The 19700-nt window shown below is 32.2% G+C and overlaps 1 protein-coding gene across 1 annotated transcript in view; it reads left to right on the top strand.

The window, feature by feature from the left end:
* Positions 1–287: 287 nt before the first annotated feature.
* LOC123697170 (echinoderm microtubule-associated protein-like 2) overlaps positions 288–19700 on the top strand; it is a 56752-nt gene continuing 37339 nt past the window's right edge. The window contains exons 1-2 of the mRNA XM_045643588.1: positions 288–547; positions 9740–9833. Coding sequence (XP_045499544.1) covers positions 9770–9833 — 64 coding nt within the window. The 5' untranslated portion in view covers positions 288–547; positions 9740–9769. The remainder of the gene's footprint in view (positions 548–9739; positions 9834–19700) is intronic.

Genomic DNA, 19700 nt, shown 5'->3' with positions numbered 1-19700 from the left:
ATTTAATATTTTTTTTATTATTGATGGCCGTATAAAAAAGTAAAAAAAAAAAAAAAATGAATTTTAAATTTGAGCGGACCGGCTCTACTCACGTTCCTTTTTTTAAAATTACAATCGTTATATACAAAGGCCTGTATGTGACAATAATAATTAATACCGTAATCTAATTATTTTGACAGCAATAAACATTAAACATCGTAAAGATAAGTTTGCAAAATGTTTATGTTGACCTTACGCAAGTCGACAGGTTGACGAGTTTCCCAATACTGCCGCGGTTAATTCTTTCAACTGTCGCCAGTGTCGTTCTAATCGCTAGCGAAGGTGGTTGTGTACGTTTATTGCAATAGCATTCAAAACTCTTTACGTAAAACGTATAGATATTTTGAATGATGAAAGGACAAAGTGCATGTATGTGATTTGTGAATTATAGTGCATGAATCAAGGGTGTATACTATAAGTGTAATTTAACAGTTTTCTCGCGATTTTCATGGTAAAATCGCAAGCAATACGTAAACGGAACTGAAACTTGGATTTTCTGTATTTTCTGGTAAGTTAGTTTAGATTAAAATGAACACAATAATGAACTAAAATCAAAACATCGGTACCTAATTAAATTCAAATAACAGGATCGAATTTGAAAATTTACGTTACCAACGGTCGCTTTAAATTTGAATTTTGCGTCACAACAACCTATTTTGAATTCACAATAGAATAAACAATAATGAAACATATTAATCCACGTCATCAATTGATTGGAAACATAATATTGTATCGGAAAGCAAGACATCAAGGCCATCAGCATCATCTGCCTGACGTCACATGGCGTCGACAAAACCTGATAATATTTGTAAATCTTATAGGTACCTACGTATTTACATTGTCAAGATGTTTTATTTGCTTCGTACCTACATAAACTACTAATTAGCTACCTATGCAAATTTTGTAAATGTAGATAGTATTCGCTACAGTTATTCTAAGCTAGCCGATAGGCCTAGGTTCTGAACATAAATTTACATACTGTACCTACCTACCTAGTACCTAGTAGGCCTAAGTTCTAAAATACAACAGAAAAATATTGGTTCTTACCTTGATCAATGGTAAGAGCCATACAAATCAACCAATGTTAGAACTATCTAGCATGTAGGTAGGTACCTACAAAGGTTTTTGAATGTCGTCATTCCATGAACGCGCTAGTCATTCAGTCAAATAGCAGATTTAACCAGATGACGGCGACACTTATTTGTTGGTGTTTTAAAAATGTAAATTCAATATTTTTATCACTAATTGATAATTCTACTCATATGTACAGGACAGGTACGAGGAAGTTCGAGTAATTGATATGCAAAAATTCTGATAATAATTATTATTAATTAACTACCTAACTACCTACCTACCTAGTTGTTGTAATTTTTAATGAAGTCATACCCAGGTACCTATATGATATTATATGAAAATAAAATGAAGATATTTTAATTTTTGACTGTATACCGACGCGGACGTGATGACGATGACGGGTTGGCTTTAGTTAACTGCCGCACGAATTTGTTGGAAATATTTATATTGTTAGTTAGCTAGGTAATGTAAGATTGTAATTCCAAAATATTATTGTTAGGAAACTTGTAGTTTTTTAGTTATTAATTTTTAATTAAACGGCCGGCAGCGGCCGGCGAGTGCCAGAAGCGACTTTAGGGCGATTCCCACTCAAACAAAAAATAAATCTACGTAGGTTAAAAAACTATTAAACTTTTATTTTTAATATCCAAATACCTAGGTAGCGAGGAGCGAAGCGACGAGCGTGTTAGGTTAATTCTTGAACTGCCACCAGAAGCGACTTTAGGGCGATTCCCACTCAAATAAAAAAACTACGTACCTAGGTAGTTGTTTGTATTTTATTTATGTATCGTAATTTTTTTGTTATTATCGTCTAATCACTAATGCTTAGTTAAAATGATTTTACACCAATTCCATACATTTTGAGGTTAGAATAGGAAAATTGATTTTTCTCCAAAACTATTGGTTTCCTAACTTTCCCCTTTTGGGGGGAGGGTCCCCCCCTCCTCCTCCCCCCTCCCCTGGGAACAAAAAACCTATAATACGTGCGGCAGTTAACTAAAGAAACCCAGTGATGACGCTTGCTGAAAAGTTTTGGAATTAAAAAATACTTCCAATTCCAGTCATTTAATAAAAAAATATACTCGACTAATTAAATTTAACCTTCAACACGTATCTAATATCTATATACCTACAATCTTTCCTCATTTTATCTAGTATCTACCTACCTACCTACTTCGTAAAATTTAAGAAAACCTAGGTAGGTATTAGGTACGAAAAATATTATTAATAATTGTGTAGAACTCTTGCATATAGAAGCTACATTGTACAAATTGTTCACATCACACATATTTTAAACCAATTTTAAAGTAAATCATGCAAAAATGCGGTTTGTTAAAGCCTTGCGGGGCGGTGACCTCTGCGCAGGTATCCTAGGCTAACCGCTCGCATGAGGACAAGCCGTGAATAACCGTAGAGAGGACATTTATAGTTATTAAAGTTATGTAATGGAATCCTACTGTATATATAAAAGGCTTTATAAAATAAATTACTTGTTACTAATCCTTGTTTGTTTAAAATCTATGATGAGCCGAACTCGTTTCTGTCGATATTTTTACCTATTTTTTTAGACTGCTGTATAATAATACGAACATACCAATTATGACGAGTTTTCCACTGTAATAAATGTAACTTAGTAACTGCTTTTATTTTGCAATAACCTACAAAACACACTCAACTACCTGGTGTCTGTAAAATTAAAGCAGTTTTACAATGATTTGTGATTGAAAAAGCATTAAATATTCGCCAGTAATATGTGCTCTAGACGTGAAATTTCCACTCTGAGATCAACACAATACACCATACAGTATTCAGAATACATTAAACAATGGAACCATAACCATAACGCCATAAACTAGAAGTAAAACAGACTAAAAAATCACATATAACGAGACAGAGGTCACTGACCCGTAATCACGAGGTTAATCTCAGTGAAAGTATGTTTAGATGCACCTCTTGACCAATTTTCTTGTGGAATGTTACCTCTACTAGTTCTAGCCCGCGGTTCATATAATTTTCCCACACCTCTCTAATTTAGTCATATCTTTAGTATAAAAATGAATCGCAAAATGTGTTGGTAAGCGCATAACTCGAGAACGGCTGAACCGATTTCGATAATTCTTTTTTTATTATATTCCTTGAAGTACGAGGATGGTTCTTATGGAGAGAAAACGTAAACATGTACCACGGGCGAAGCCGGGGCGGACCGCTAGTTAAGATATACAAATAAGTGTTACATCACGTTACATGGAAAAAGTATAATATTATACCTACAAATAGTATACGATTTATAGTCATTGTATAAATTCTATTTTACATTTTCGAAGAAAATTTACATAAACTGTTAACGGTATTTCTAATTCTTTCTTTTGAATTTTATGTAAAGTAAATTAATATATAATACGGACAATATACATTACATAAAGATAAACATTAAGTAATGTACCTAATTAAAATTATATTAAAAGCTACAATAACGTAATAAATATTTATTTTTACACAATATGTGGGCAATACTTTTGTATATCATTACAGCAACAATTATCATTCTGATAACTAGGTATGTTCATCAATACATCGATTTAAATTTAGAATTTTAATTATTCAAGGAAATGACGTCATCTTTAATTTACACTCCGAATACTCGTGTATTGGTTAGATAAGATAACGATATCGATTAGTTTCTGTTTACAATAATTCTATACCCGTGTGGGAAACGCTGGGAAATAAGGAAAATTAAAAGGGTGATAATATCTAATTCGAAGATTTCTAAATTAAATTTAAATATATCTCAATTAAATGAAGATAGCCTAGCATTAGCTATCTACTGCCAAAAAGTTAAAATACATAAGAAATAAGAATTATCCAAATCGAAATCGCAGTTTGACTTTGATCAATGCAATAAAAAGTTAAAACGTTAAGTTTAAACTTTAAATTCACAAACAGAAGCGGTTTTGAAGATATTCTGGATTTTGCAAATAATAATTTAAAAAATGGTGACTAAAAAAAATAAAATCCGATGTGCGATTAGAATAAATAAGGCTAGACCCATTGAGATACGTTTAACGTGTAATAAAAATATTACAAGGGTACTTCTGTTTTGTTTATATACCCTAAAAATAGACCAACTAACTATAATAACCTAATTTTTTGCGTAAACAGTTTCACGTTATCAGTATCCTGATAACGCTTATCAATTGATAATTCTGACAGGAATACAATATGGCGAAGTATATATCATTTAAATTTGCTGTTTTTAAAGCTTCACCTTTGACTTTAAAAAAACCATAAAATGTAACAAGCAGGTCAATTATTATCGTCATTAAAATATTCTTGATATAGTTAATTTCATTTAAAAAATAAAAAATAAAAAAGTAAAGATAGTTATTTTCGGTTCATAATAACAACAGAATTTATTTTACTTACCTAGTAGTAAAATAATTACCTTTAATAATTGTAAACAACTACGAAAATTAGCATATTTTTTGCATGTTTATATTTGAATGTTTCTATTTTATAACTATACTAGCTTTCCGCCCGCGGCTTCGCCCGCGTTTTCAAAGAAAAACCCGTTCCCGTAGGATTTCCGGGATAAAACCTATCCTAGACCTTTCTCGGGTATCAAAATATCTCTATACGAAATTTCATGCAAATTGGTTTAGTAGTTAAGGCGTGATTGAGTAACAGACAGACAGACAGACAGACAGAGTTACTTTCGCATTTATAATATTAGTATGGATTGTACATTGTACTATGGAGTATGGACTCGCGAAACTAAGGGTTCCGTACACGGAGTTCCGTACAAACGATATAGAAAGCAACTGCAAAAAAATTTGTCATACAATTTATGACTTGATCTAGATCGAACTTTTGTAACCTACAAATGAGTGCTAAAATGTTAATCACCTGTGCCCCAAGGTAGAAAGGGCACTTGCAACACTTGCGAGTTGCCGGTTCGATTCTCGCGCCATTCACACTTTCATTTTCATCTGCATACAATGCTGTGAACGATCGCAATTTGAGATAAGGCGTTTTTATTCAATACTATTTAGATGGTCTAGTAGTAACTAGTTCTTCACACACGAAAATTGGCCAAGAGTGAGATGTTTAAAAAATATACAGAAAAATCAAAGAGTAGGTAACTATTTAAAATATGGAATTTATGTTAATTTTAAAGTCATCAAAAAAAAACAAAAATTTTAATACAAGAAAAAACGCACAAAAGCAAGTTTTCAAAACAGTTTTTAAATTAATTTTTCATCGACCTTTGCCAAATTTTTTACCGCATTCTATTTTAAATACTGTATATATGTACTAACTACTAGATTTCCGCCCGCGTCTTCGCCCGCGTTTTCAAAGAAAAACTCGCATAGTTCCCGTTCCTGTGGGATTTTCGGGATGAAAGCTATCCTATGTATTAATCCAAGTTACCCACTATTTATAGGTGTGCTAAATTTCATTGTAATCGGTTCAGTAATATTTGCGTGAAAGAGTAACAAACACACCCACACATCCTCACAAACTTAGGAAGTAGGATATTAGAAGAAAACGTGACGAACTTAATTGCATAAGTAAGTACCCACCTAATAAAATAAACTTAAATGTTAAAGAATTCATGCTCTCAAAAACACAACGATACAAACAGACGGTTATTAACACAGTTTCAGGTTGAGACACCAAAATTATCTCTCTATATCTTAAGTCTTAACTGATAAACTTATTTGGTTAATATTTAACAGTTTCTGAGCATTTCCTGTTTTATATATTAAATAGATAACCTATTAAATGCTAGTATATGTATCAATATACATACTTACATTAGCATAGCAAGTACTTATACAATTATACCTACTTAAAAATTATCTATACTAATATTAATACATATTAAAAAGCTGAAGAATTTGTTTGCTTGAACGCGCTTATCTCAGGAACTACTAGGTATAGTCCGATTTGAAAAACTCTTACGGTAATAGATAGCCCATTTATCGAGGAAGGCGATATAGGTTATATATCATCACGCTAAGACCAACAGAAACGGCGGGGAACAGCTAGTTAATTATAATTATATTCATGTTATCGTATTAAAGCAATAGCGGGTTCATATTTATAATAGGTACATGATTACTACCTAAAGTTTTTTATGTCCTAACCTTGTACCATAACATGATACTAAAATAATGTTCAGTCGCAAAAACAGTCATTACAATATAATGGATAATGTCCCGTGTAAGGACCTAGGCGCCATGTTTTTTTTTAAATTCCGCATAGCTCAATGCACTGCGCCCGCGCCGACGCTACTGCCTACATTGCCATCTCGACATAGGGTTGCCATAAAGATACTTTAATTGTTAATATTTACATATTATTATTTAAATGTGTATCAATTTTATTTTGAGGAAATATATTTTTTGTATTTAAATTTGCACATGAATCATATCATAATAGACGGTCTAAATTCCCAGAAATTCCTCGCGATTTTTGTAGTGTTGGTATAGGTACGTTGAAGTATTTTTTATTATAAATTTTACCATTACAGAGCTACGTAATTTGATCGCGGATCAGTGGAAAGCGAAACCTAAAAAAAATTTATCTAAAAAATATTCATAACAAAAAAATATGACTATAAAATCCAGAAATTGTGTAATATAAGATAAAAAATATACTTTTTATCGCAACGACCTTGTAAAAGCTATCTGCCTTTTTATCAATCAATACAACTAACTATATAAACGTATTATAATTTAAAAAAATGTAAATTCATTGTATGTAGTTTACAATTTGCAAAGATAAATAGACTAACATTGAAAAATATTTAATAATAGGTACATGCATATTTTACTTTATGTTTTATCTTATCACATATCGCCATATATTAGAAGTTTTATTTCGCCGCAATACGTTTGAATAGTTTTGTTTTATTATTGTATTTCTCAGAATTAGTTTCCCAAACTATTTATGATGTTATTGCCATCATATTATATCATTTTTCTTGTAATCAAATTTGTTTCTAAAAATTGCCACTCCTGCTTGACTGACATGTTTTTTACATTTTTAAATATTATAAATATCTTCACGGGACGAACAACACCTCTCGAATGCTCCGAAAACTAAACAGTTCTAAAAAAGCTAGTAAAATAATAAATATTTATAAATAAATAAAATTCCTACCAACCCTATATCCAACACTTGTTTTTGGCTATAGTGGGCGTTGTAATGTAGGCTTCTACCGAGTAATTATAATGATACACGCATTATTATACAATGAGCTTAATTTATGTATGTAGGTATGCATTATATACAATTGTATTATATTGGCAATGTTCATGTAAGGCGCCGTGTAACCATATAGGAATTAGGAGGTATGAGAGATACTTTTTTACCATTTTACTAATCGATTTTTTATGGTCTTCTGTAACTTGCTAGACTGATACTGTATATGTGTCTGTGTTTTCCTATCATCAACGGGGTTCGAACCCGTAATCTTTCCATAGTATTTAAGTGATGACAAAAACTCGTAAACGAATACTAACATAAACATACCTATGATGTTAGAAACGTGAAAGTCATGTCTATCTTATATGTGTAGTATGTAAGTTGTAGAACAAGCGAAAAGTATTGTCAATGATAAAACAAATAAGTTCTTGTTCGTAGTCTTGTTAGAATAAAACCGCGGGCCACAGCTATTTCTATAAAATTGTTTCTAACAATACAGTAGTTAGATATTTAACAATAACTACACACACCGGCACAATTAGCGGAACAGAAACCGATGCGCGAGAACATCGTCTGGGATTTGAACGAATGGCAGCAGGTTCTCTTTACTGATGAGTGCAGAGTTCTTTTAAAATGGATCGATGGAAGACAGCGAATATGGAAACGCAAAGGAGAACTCCACATACAGTCTAATTTTGAACACTCAGTGGCTTATGGTGGCGGCTCGATTATGGTTTGGGGAGGGATATGTTTGGGAGCTCGCACGGAGTTAGTGATAGTCACAGGACCATGACAGCAGATCGATACATCAGAGACATTTTAGAAGAACATGTTGTACCATTTGCCCCATTTATTGGCGACGACTTTATTCTAATGCAATATAATGCTCGTGCTCATAGTGCACAATCGGTACAGGCATATCTGAGCCACGTAGGTATACCGCTGATGCAGTGGCCAGCAAATTCCCCCAATATGAATCCGATAGAGCATGTCTGGGACTTGATAAAAAGAAGGGTTAAATCCCGAATGCCACCCCCCAACAATATGATCTTGGAAACTTGTTATTTTGTATCTAATTACATTTTCGTCAAATATATGCGTTATTATCCTCCGTTCCTCTAATTGTGCCGGTGTGTATATTACAAAAGTGCACATCAAATCGTTTTTAAGAACGCGAACTAATTTTTCGCGAATCGTAAGCATAAACTTTCATACTAAACAATGACAGTATTGTAACTTGTGAGTTGCTGTGTGCTGTGACCTAGTAATCATGTATTTCCGCTGAGGTAAGCAAGTAGATTGGAACGTGAGGCTGCATATCAGAACTTATGTGTAATTTATGATATTGCAAAAATTGTAACAGAAAATCATTGATCTGATGCTTGAAACTTCTGTTGGAAGGATGGTATGCCTCACGAAAAGTAGATATAAATATGTAAATGAAATTATAAATTACGATTCTACGCCACATTTCCATATTTTCATTTATTTCATTCCAATCTTTACATGACTTCTCAATGGTTGTATTTGAATATGCGTGCATATCTGTATTCAAGTAGGTGCGGTACCTAATACCTATAACTAACTAATATGTTTATTCCACAAAATATATCAACTGCATCACTATCATCACACTATCATCATATCACTACATAGTATAAAACAAAGTCGCTTTCTCTGTCCCTATGTCCCTTTGTATGCTTAAATCTTTAAAACTACGCAAAAGATTTTGATGCGATTTTTTTAATAGATAGAGTGATTCAAGAGGAAGGTTTTAGTATATAATTTATTAGGTTTTAGACAAAGCGGGCGAAGCCGCGGGCGGTAAGCTAGTTAAAATATACAACAGCATCATCAATACAATTCTTAGGACCATCTAACGTTTAAAATTACATATTTTCTGTATTTCGAGACTTTTATCGAAATTCTTCATGTAATTTTAGCACATAACAATATTCCATTAGCGGTGCTAATTGCAGATCCGTTACTGTAAATGTCTGAACGGTTTGTAACATCACCGCTATCCAATTTGCGACTGCTGTTTTACTTTTGAGATGCAACTGAATTTTTTGGCAATGTGTGTTATCCTTATAAATAAATGTAAGATAGACGAACAGCAGTTCTAAACGTTTTGCAGTTTGCTGCACAAAATATAAACTATTATTGTAATATAATATAATAAAATACTATTGTTGTAATAAAATCCATTGATATAATTTGTATAATTATTCTGAATATGATTTGCGCTATGCCTCATTGCTGTGGTTTTATTTATGTATTGCACATTATAATTGTTGGAAAAAAATATTTATTACCAAGAAATGTTTGAGGCAAAAAAATTCTTATACGACGTAGCGTTCCAATTTTAATGCTAATATCATAATACTTTTATAAAATAAATATGTTTTGTTTCCAGCAAGGCGCAATGCGGTGCTGACAAGCCGTGATGATGAGGCTCGAGGCGACCGACAAGCATCGCTACCACAATCTGCTAGATGACGACCATGCTAGTGAGTACTTAAATAAATATCTTTATTTCTAGATTCGAAAAAGCTCGACATTTCATAGATAGTAAATAAATTTAACTCCATATTGTGAGTAAAAAATAGCCAATGTGGCGGACTATAATCCTATACAATTCAAACAGATCGGATCAACTGTTATTGTGTGAAAGAGTAAAAAACTCAAAATTATTGTTACTAGGTAGACAGGCTACTATAGCGATTTGGGAGCGGCACATTCAAATGTGGCTAATTTAGTCAGGATTTACACGTCTCTTTTTAATATCGAAATTGTAGTAGAAAGGATCTCGGTATGCAATAAGAAGGTATAACTATTACCCTATACATAAGTTACGATAAATTATGATATTATCTGCACGCAAGTTATGAGTGTAACTATGGGAACCTAAGTTTAGATTATGTTGTCTTCTTTAGCAATTTGTATATTTATGTAATAGCACATAATGTCTCATTAAGATCCCGATTCTTTTATTGGTTAATTAATGTAGGTGCTTTACCAATCATGTCTAATTTTTACATAGAAATCGATCAATTTATGCGTGAACGAGCAAAATCATCCTGACCATCTTCCGAGTTTAAGCTTTAAAGCAAATGTCCACAAATATATTAGTTATAATAACCAAGTAGTTTCTGATTATATATTTATGTTTTATTTTTTATATAACAATATAACTAATTATCCATTTAAAACCAGTAACAAGGCACAAGTTCTCATGGGAACCAACACACGCCTGCGCTTGCGAAATACGAGAATATGGGAATAAGGTCTTTGTGCATTTGTTATGAGAATAGATAGGGAAGGATAAGCAAATGTGGTTTTATTTGTTTACTGGCCCATGTCCATTTCGCTCGGCGACAAAATTTCATATTGAGGAGAGTTATCTGCAAACTTATACCTCACCTTTTACCTGACTTAAGGGAAAATTTCCAATCAAGTTATTTAGTAAGGAAAATATCACTGAATGCGCTTACTGTCTCAACACCTACTTTCTTAAGTATGTTTTTAAAATATAGTCCTGTCGTTGGTGTAATTCCTCGATAAAAAAAATTACATTTAGACATTTTTAGACATTTTTACTTATACTATTGATACTATATAGATAATTATAAATATTAATAATTAATAGTATATTAGTATTGCTATAGAGAAAGACCTGCTCCGCCACCCCACTGAGTCACTAGTGCGTGACGTTGCGGGTTCGCTTCCCGCGCACAAAACACCGGATACCGCTGACCGGAAACAGGTGTGCCGTATCATGGACCAATCAAATTAATCGCTTTTCTAAATTAAACTATAACCATTAGGTCCACAGAATTAACTAGCTCTGTGAATCTGATTTTCCCAACGAGTACATAATTCATATAGATACTCAAACTCAAATATTTATTTATTCAATAAGACTTCTTCTAGAAGCACTTTTGAATCGTTTACAGTTTTAACATTTACCACCGATTCGGAAAGCAGTATCTATGGAGAAGAACCGGCAAGAAACTCCATAATATAGTTGTTCTTTTAATGGCTCAATCCATATTTTCAAGAGAAGAGTGGTACCTTCTAGGAAAGCGCTTTCCATATCTTAGCTTACCATCAGGCTAGAGAGTGGTCAGGCGCTTCCATATCTATAGTAAAAAGCTCGGTCAGTGTGAATGAAGCCTCGGCCGAAAAAGTGGAGGCAGCGCCTATTCATGAATCATAAGATAATGGTTGATTTATGTCCATCAAAGAGATCAGCTGATTAGAGGTTATTAGAATTTGAATGCTGTTGATAATAAAACATTATTTTATTTGATTAGATTGGCCTTATATACTCGAGGCCTTTTATACGTATAAAATCGATTTTAAGGTATTATACATATTTCCTTCATGTATTGCAATATTTTAAATACATACCTATATAAAAATCACTATAAATCTCAATTAAAAATCACTGTTTACGGAAAACAGAGTAACGTAGATAAGTGGAGGCGTCTGTACTCTGTAACCACTATTTTCGAAAAGATAATTAAGTCAGTATCTAGTCAAATTCCATCGTCTACGCTAAATTCCATGTTCTAGGATTCATATGAGGTACATATTAAGTTATCAGTCATTCAACTTGGCCTTCCGCTAGCTTACAGGACGCTCCATTTTTTATGTTTGTTTTGTTCCTATTCCTTACTTAAATATTTTCCGTTTTCATAATTAATAATAGATGTACCTACCTACGCAAGCAATTGCGTTATTTAATTTTTATGTTTTTCAGAGACAACCAAAAAAACAGAAGCTAATGTAGGGACACACATATGCAATTCTTTGTTATTATTTGGGCAACCTTGGGGGCAGAAGCACTACTCAACACTAACAACCATCACAACAGTAAACTCAGATATGTTTACATATTGATATATAGGTAAATCTAAATTCTAGGGATATGATATTGCAATTTGCGATCCTACTCCTGAATACAATCAGCATGACTAGCCTACAAATGAGCATAACCTACATAACACAGACGGTTTATGCAATCGGTATTGTACCTAAGAACCACGTTTGTCAGTTGCATTCTTTAGCGTACTGATAATTTTGAATAAATGACGATGAAACTAGTAACAATAAAATCTTCTAGTCAGTCATTAGGCACTGACTTTATTTTTTTATAGAAGTCAATTATTGCAAACTCAAAATTCAAAAATCTTTAAAAAAAAGTATTTATTCAATTAGAAATGTTCTAAGTTCAAAACACTTTTGAATCGTCATAACAAAGTTTTACCATTCATAAGAAGAAGCCGAATTCAGCTCTCTCTGCAATTAATAAACGTTAAATTATTATTAGTAGGTAGGTATTATCTATCGGTCACAAACCCCATAAGTCGACGTCATTCGCCATCAGCAAATATTTCTACAAAAACTTCATAATCACATAAACATTATCTTTTCAAACATCCGTATTCATATAACTACTATACCTATAATAACAAAGTAGGTACCTACGTGTAATTACATATTCATTAGCCATTCTAGAAGCGTCCACCATTAAGACAACAGATAGGCATCGTCCAGATCATGGCTTTGCTAATTATTTACCTTATGAAGTGCTATAAGGCACGTGATGCGAATTTTAAATTAAATAGATGAGCTTGATAACGTTGGCGCCAGATTTCATCTTACTGCGTGCTTATGTTTAAACATCTCGGAAGTACTTGCTTTCCTATGAGAATCTGCCTTTTAGAATAATAAAGATTTTAAAACTGAATTGAGAAAAGTTACAGATATACATATAATGTTCATTGTACATACTGATACAATGTACACACAAGATGACCATATTTTTGGTAAATCAAAAGCTCTAAAGGTGGAAAATGAATAAAAAAGGAAAATATAGCATATGAAGAAATAGGAAATGTTTGCGAACGAACATGGAACCGAATACTAATTTCATTTTTATTGTAATCAAATAACAATTTTTAACCTCGACAAATCACGTAATCTACCCCAAAAATTAGGAAGTAATTTTCTTAAAACGTGAAACTTATTCCGCCTTAGTCACACTATTAATTAATACCGAAGATATTATGAAAGTGAAATCAATTGTGTTGAGTCATCGTCGAGATCAGAGGAATTTATCGTGAGCCAATAATCCAGTTTGTTGGCTCATAACATTGAATTGTAATAAATATCAATTTGTACTAGTTCATAACAGTATTTAGATTGTATGATCTACTTTTTGTTTAACGATCTGTTTTTGTTATTAATTCAGTAATCATAACATCAATTATAAATAAACTGTTTACCGTTTTTGTTAGTATAATTAAATAAATAAAAATAGTTACAAAATTAGTTACTTTTAATTTATTGTATGGTTGTAATAACTCAGCCCCCGGAATCACAGACACAATAGAAAATCTATTTAATTGTGTCGTTGTCCGATTGGGCCGCTCGGTGCTCATTATAACTAAGAATGTTTTTACAAAATGAAAAAACTTTTAATCATGATTAAAATTAATCAATAATCATCATTTTAATCATCCTTTAAGATTCTTAATTACATGTATACTTTTATAAGATATTTTTACTATAAAAATGAATACCAAATATTGGAGTTTATATAAATCTCCCAAGATAAAACGAACTAAATATTTTTACGAGCAACTTTTCATCGCAACGCGACACTTAATAAATAATACAATAACATTTTTATTTCTAAATTACGATAATATCAAATGCATTATCCAGACTGCAGTGCTCTTATATTACAGTACTTGCAAGGTCGTCCACTGCAACGGATATAAATAGACGATAATATCTATTGTCCATTTGTATCACTTTAAGTAAGAAATAAGCCTATCCATTACCTTCTAATCCTATTTACATTACATTAGTGATAATATAATTTTTAGAAAAAAAAACAAAAACCGACTTCAAGATATATCAAGATATATACCTATATGTACAAATTTAAACTGAAAAGTAGAATCACATTCAATATTTGTGTGATGAACATAGATGTATTTAAAATTAAATAATATGTATTTTTATCAGCCGTCTGGATTCCATAACACAAGCGAAAGCTTAGTATGGTATCAGGTATCTAAGCATAGTATGGTATGGAAAATTGTTCTGAAATATTTATTTATTTATAATATCCTACACGTGTTAATTAATTTGCATAAGCTCATCCAATTTAATGCAGAAGCCTTATAAAATTCTCCATGCGAGTAAGAGAAATAAGCATATAATTATTATTCAATAGGATAAAACCTAGCCTATGTTACTCGTGGATAATGTAGCTTTCGAATGGTGAAAGAATTTTTAAAATCAGTCCAGTAGTTTATGAGCCTATTCATCACAATCAAACAAACAAACAAAGTTTTCCTCTTTATAATATTAGTGTAGATAAAGTATGGTTTTCAAACACAGGTTTATATTTAAACCATATATGTAAATCTTATCATTAAAATCTCAGTTCAAAAGTATTTACAGTACTGATCATTCTTCAATATTATGACAATTACAAAAAAAAAACAATCAAAATCAGGGATTATCTTTATTTCTGACATTTTAGATACATCGGAACTCTTCTTCATTTTCACTTTCCCTACTGCCATCACCTGTGTAAATCATTTCATCGATTAATTCAATTCACCTTTAAAAACAAAACCAAGAAGGGTACGTAATAGCAGCTCTATATAATTCCACACAGAGAGAACACGTGCAGTCACCACCAATATTTAAAGACAACTGACGATTTTTTGAGTTTTTTGACTGACAGGCTACCGTCACCTACCGCCCCATTTGTTTTTGATTGTGTATGACCATGAATTGACTTCTATTTCTTTTGAACAAGGTGTAAAATGCAAGTTCGTTGTTTAGGGCTCTTACGATTTAATGATTCGAGTGTCTTCGGAAATACGACAATTAGCGAAGATTTGCATGTACATTATTAATTTTGGATTACTGTACGTAATCTTGGATATTGTTGTATCTCAGGTTGTAATGTTTAAAGACATTGATAAGAAACACTTCGTTTCAAAGTTAATTTTAAACAAATGTTCCGATTCAGCAATCTAATAGACAGAATCTCACGCCACAAGGGTGAATGTAGACGAAGAACCACCAAATAATATGTACAGACTCAAACAGCTAAAGTGAACTTCCCGTGTAAGTTATGATTACCTATTGGAAAACCGTTGACGAGGAAGGATCAATATTATTTGTATACGTAGTATATTATTATTAGTCTGTGATATTATATACGTAGCGAGTTCAACAATGTAGTCTTATTACAAAACCTTCAATTGAAAATTGCCAATTTGTTCAGTTAAGAATTTATCCAATTCAAATTAACAAGGCGGTACAAAAATTAGATCTATTTAATGTGCCCAATTTCGAACAACTGAGATGAGCCCTAGTTAGTGTAATTGACAAACAGTTGACTATCCGTCTAATTGCTAATCGATAGCGTTGAGAATTGACCCAATTAAGAACCCTTTTAATCGCCGAAATAGTCCGTTAATTACCGGCAATTGTTAATCTATCCCTTCGGAATGAAGCCTCACAATATCTCTATAAATAGCTTTCTAGACCAGCACGTGGAATGTTGACTATTTATTGTCTGAGACGCCATCTTGAGATAAAAGGGAGTAAATATAATTGTAGCAGACCTAGAAACGTAGCGATAAGACGCATTTCATTCATTGTATTGCTACTTATGATAATGAGGTGTCTATTGCGTCGTGATCTGTCTACTGATAAGGAAACCTTAGAGATATCAGATCGTTTGGTAATTTTCAATATCTTCAGTTAAAATCTTCTCGTGCCAATTTAATTTGGAGGTGCAAATCAAAACCAAAGTTGGAAAATTTTCCATATTTTATGCGCATTGGAGCCGGATTAGCATTTTTTCTGAAGGAAAAACAACGTACGCTTCTTTAACCAGCTTATATCATCACGTATTTATTAGCATTGATAAATCTTCTTATATCACTGGTTTTATAACAAATATAATACGTTGATGTAATATTTATTCTTAGACATTGGACAATGCTGGCCTGCGTTATAAGATTACTCGTGTATCTGATAAATCCTGTGGATAAATCGCTCAGCTCGGTTCGTATCTTGACAACTCATGGATACTTTTGGCACGGAACTGCGAAGGGCAAATAAGCAAATATTTTCATTCCTAAGATTGCAAATTTTGACCTTATCCCAGAAGGAAATATGCCCGAAACATTACTACAAAATGCAACGAACCCAGACAGAATACTTAGGTGCAGTTATATAATCCAGGGAAGCAAATGTTTTGCCAAATATATTACCTAGGTACGACTCAAGGCTGTTCGTCTTATTTGGTATTCTTTTGTTGTCCGTTTGTGTAATTTCCGACCTAGATAACCAGATTACAGAAGGATGTTCGCGAATTTGTTTTCGACAGTATTGCATGTAATGATAAGGATTTTATTGTCTTTTAGGTTCCTGAATTCTAATGATTCATAAATTTGCATAACCTGATTGGGCGTATTTTGTTTCATTACATTAATGTTTTACAAATCACAATTACACAGTACATGAATTACATTTTTATCCTTTTGTTAGGTATATGTATTTATTTCATGCAAATCGAAAATCTTGGATCGAATTGTGTAGTTTTTTTTATCTACAGATGATGTAGTTTATTTCTATCTGATTATTATTTACCTGAATGGTCTATTACTATTGGTTGTAATTTGTTTGACAGAATATACTAAAATTATAATTTGAGTTGTAATTAAATAAAGCAAGATCTGACACACAAAATATTAACACTATCGACACAATCAACCGTTTATTAATTCAGGTGTTTTTTCTATTTACTGATCATTGAACATTTCAAAACCATGCAACTACACGCAGCACGCACGCGTAATTTACAGTTGCCCAAATTTATACGCTATTGTAAGCAGACAAAGTCCATTTTTCACAATTAGGGCTTCAATTCGGAAACCCCAGGGTTCATCACGCATGCGTGCCATCTTCTTTCCCGGAACTAAGCCGCAGCTTTTCTCCGCGCACAAATAGAGATCTTAATTATAAGTTAATACGGTGTGTTTTAAATCCACATTTTCGTACAATATTTGATCAGCTGTCCGGCGTGACAGTAATTCAGTTAGCTATGCAACGTCTACCGGCTTACCTGAGCCTGGGTTTTTATCAGTTTTTCATGTAATGTTAAGTGGAATCAGTTCTTATTGTGCTACTCATGTTGTTTTTGTGGTATCGTCGTAAACTGTGATCTTGTTATCAATGTTTTGAGGTTATACAGAGTTGTTAGAGCAACTAATTTTCGCAGTACCTTGGTTACCATGTTTTTGTATCTGCTGCGTCAATAGGTGCATCCAGTTTTAAGGATATCTGTAAAATTTTCCATTGATTGTTTATAAAATTACGTTTTATGTAATGTAAACATTTATGTTTTTTATAATTTTTTCGTGTTTTCATAAATAACGCGTAGATGTGAGATGTAAGTCTTTTATCATTATTAATATGAATGACTCTGTGTTGTTGTTTAGTATTCCGTTAACATCATTTATATCTCATACACTTTGTTTTGTATCATGCCATCTAACACCTTTATAGATATATTTCCTTCCGTATTAATTTAAATGAATTATGGATAACCTAACTGGATAACCTTTTAAAATATGCGAGAGATTAATAATTATTTAACATAAGACCTCAATCAGGAAATGCGTCATAAATTTCAGAAGCGATATAATCTACGCAACTACGCAAGCGAAGTCCCGTTTTTCTTTGCAGGATGCGAATACATTTTTTAATGGTAAACTCCAACTCAACTCGATTGTACTTTCTTGCCTTTTGTTTACGTTTGAAAGATTGATTATCTTTGTAGATTCCTGGGCTTCATGTTTAAATGCCCATATTACACTCAAGGCGTGTTTCATGAACTTTCTTAGTCAACATATCATCTAAATCATTTGATTTGATTTTATTTTTAATTCTGACTTAATTAATATTAGCCTAATTAATAATGAAACTTTTAAATCACCGGCGCTGAGTAGGTTTCTTAGGAATATAGTTTCAATATCTAGTTCGTTTAAAGCATGTCTATTGTCTACTATTACATCTCTTAACTAGCCACAATCGGATTTTAGTACAAGCTCTGGATTAAAAAAAGTATACCTTACACCCGTCATATTACATATAGTATTATTTTATCTGTGATAACTATTACATAAAATATATAGGTACATTTCCATGTCTATTATCGATAAAACCTCTTATACCGTGTCCTGCAGTCACGCAATTTGACCGGCCACACCTGATTGCCACATTAGCTAAATTTAGACTCCACGTATTTCTATTATTGCCTAATAAGTTACAAAGTTACGGTAGCTTAATGTTTCAATTCAGACAGGTCCTTGGTACGAAATATACGAATGCAATGGTACCTAATTGCTCTGTACTATGACCATTCGAAAACGATTCTAAAAGAACTTAAGTTTACCAAGTAATGTTTGAGATGAAGGTATAGAAGACTTTTTAATCATGTTAACTTTTACAATTAATTTATCAGTTTATGTAATCAATTATGTTTTAACTGCCATCAATTCGGAACGTTTCTTTTACGATAAGAATTTCGAAAGATATTTTTTTCAAAGTTCATTTAGTAAACTTATATAGGATCTAAATTCATTTTCTCATTCATTAACAATGTCTTTGTATACTTACTTCATTTATCATAGCTCGTGCATCATTAATTCACATAAATTAATTTAAAAGGAAAAAGATGTCAGTTATATAAGTTAAGAATACGATCTAGGCACTAAGGTGACCTCAATGACGGAGTCTAATAGCCTCTATTGTCAATGATTTATGGTCAATGTTGTATGCAATTGTTTCTGTATTATTATATACTACATATAATAAACTTGGTGATTAGTGTACGGAAAATGATGCAATAACAAAATGAATGGAAATGATTTTGGAGTTAGATGTGCCCGTGATTTCGACCCCGTTAATGATAGTTTTTTGTGGGCAACACTATATTTAGCAATTTCATGAATAGCCGGAATCAGTAGTACTTACATTTATGATGTAATATATAAATCAATTATTATATAAAAACGTAGTTTATTCAAATACCAACATAGGAGGCATTATGAACTATTTATCTTCGTTTCGTTACTACAATATTAATGCTAATTAACCATTGTGACAACTTTCTTTCATTACGCGATTAAGTGCTATCACGCCGTTCCCAACTATATTCTAATCTAGACGTGAAATCATACAACGATGCCCTTGATAACCCACTAAGTAAATATTATATAACCATTGCGTAAATCTGAGCCATAACGTGAAACTAATATTTGCATTCC

The sequence above is a fragment of the Colias croceus genome, chromosome 14, assembly GCF_905220415.1.
Source record: "Colias croceus chromosome 14, ilColCroc2.1".
NCBI classification, from domain to species: domain Eukaryota; kingdom Metazoa; phylum Arthropoda; class Insecta; order Lepidoptera; family Pieridae; genus Colias; species Colias croceus.
Note: the sequence above shows the minus strand (reverse complement) of the source record. Positions and strands in the feature narration are given on the sequence as shown.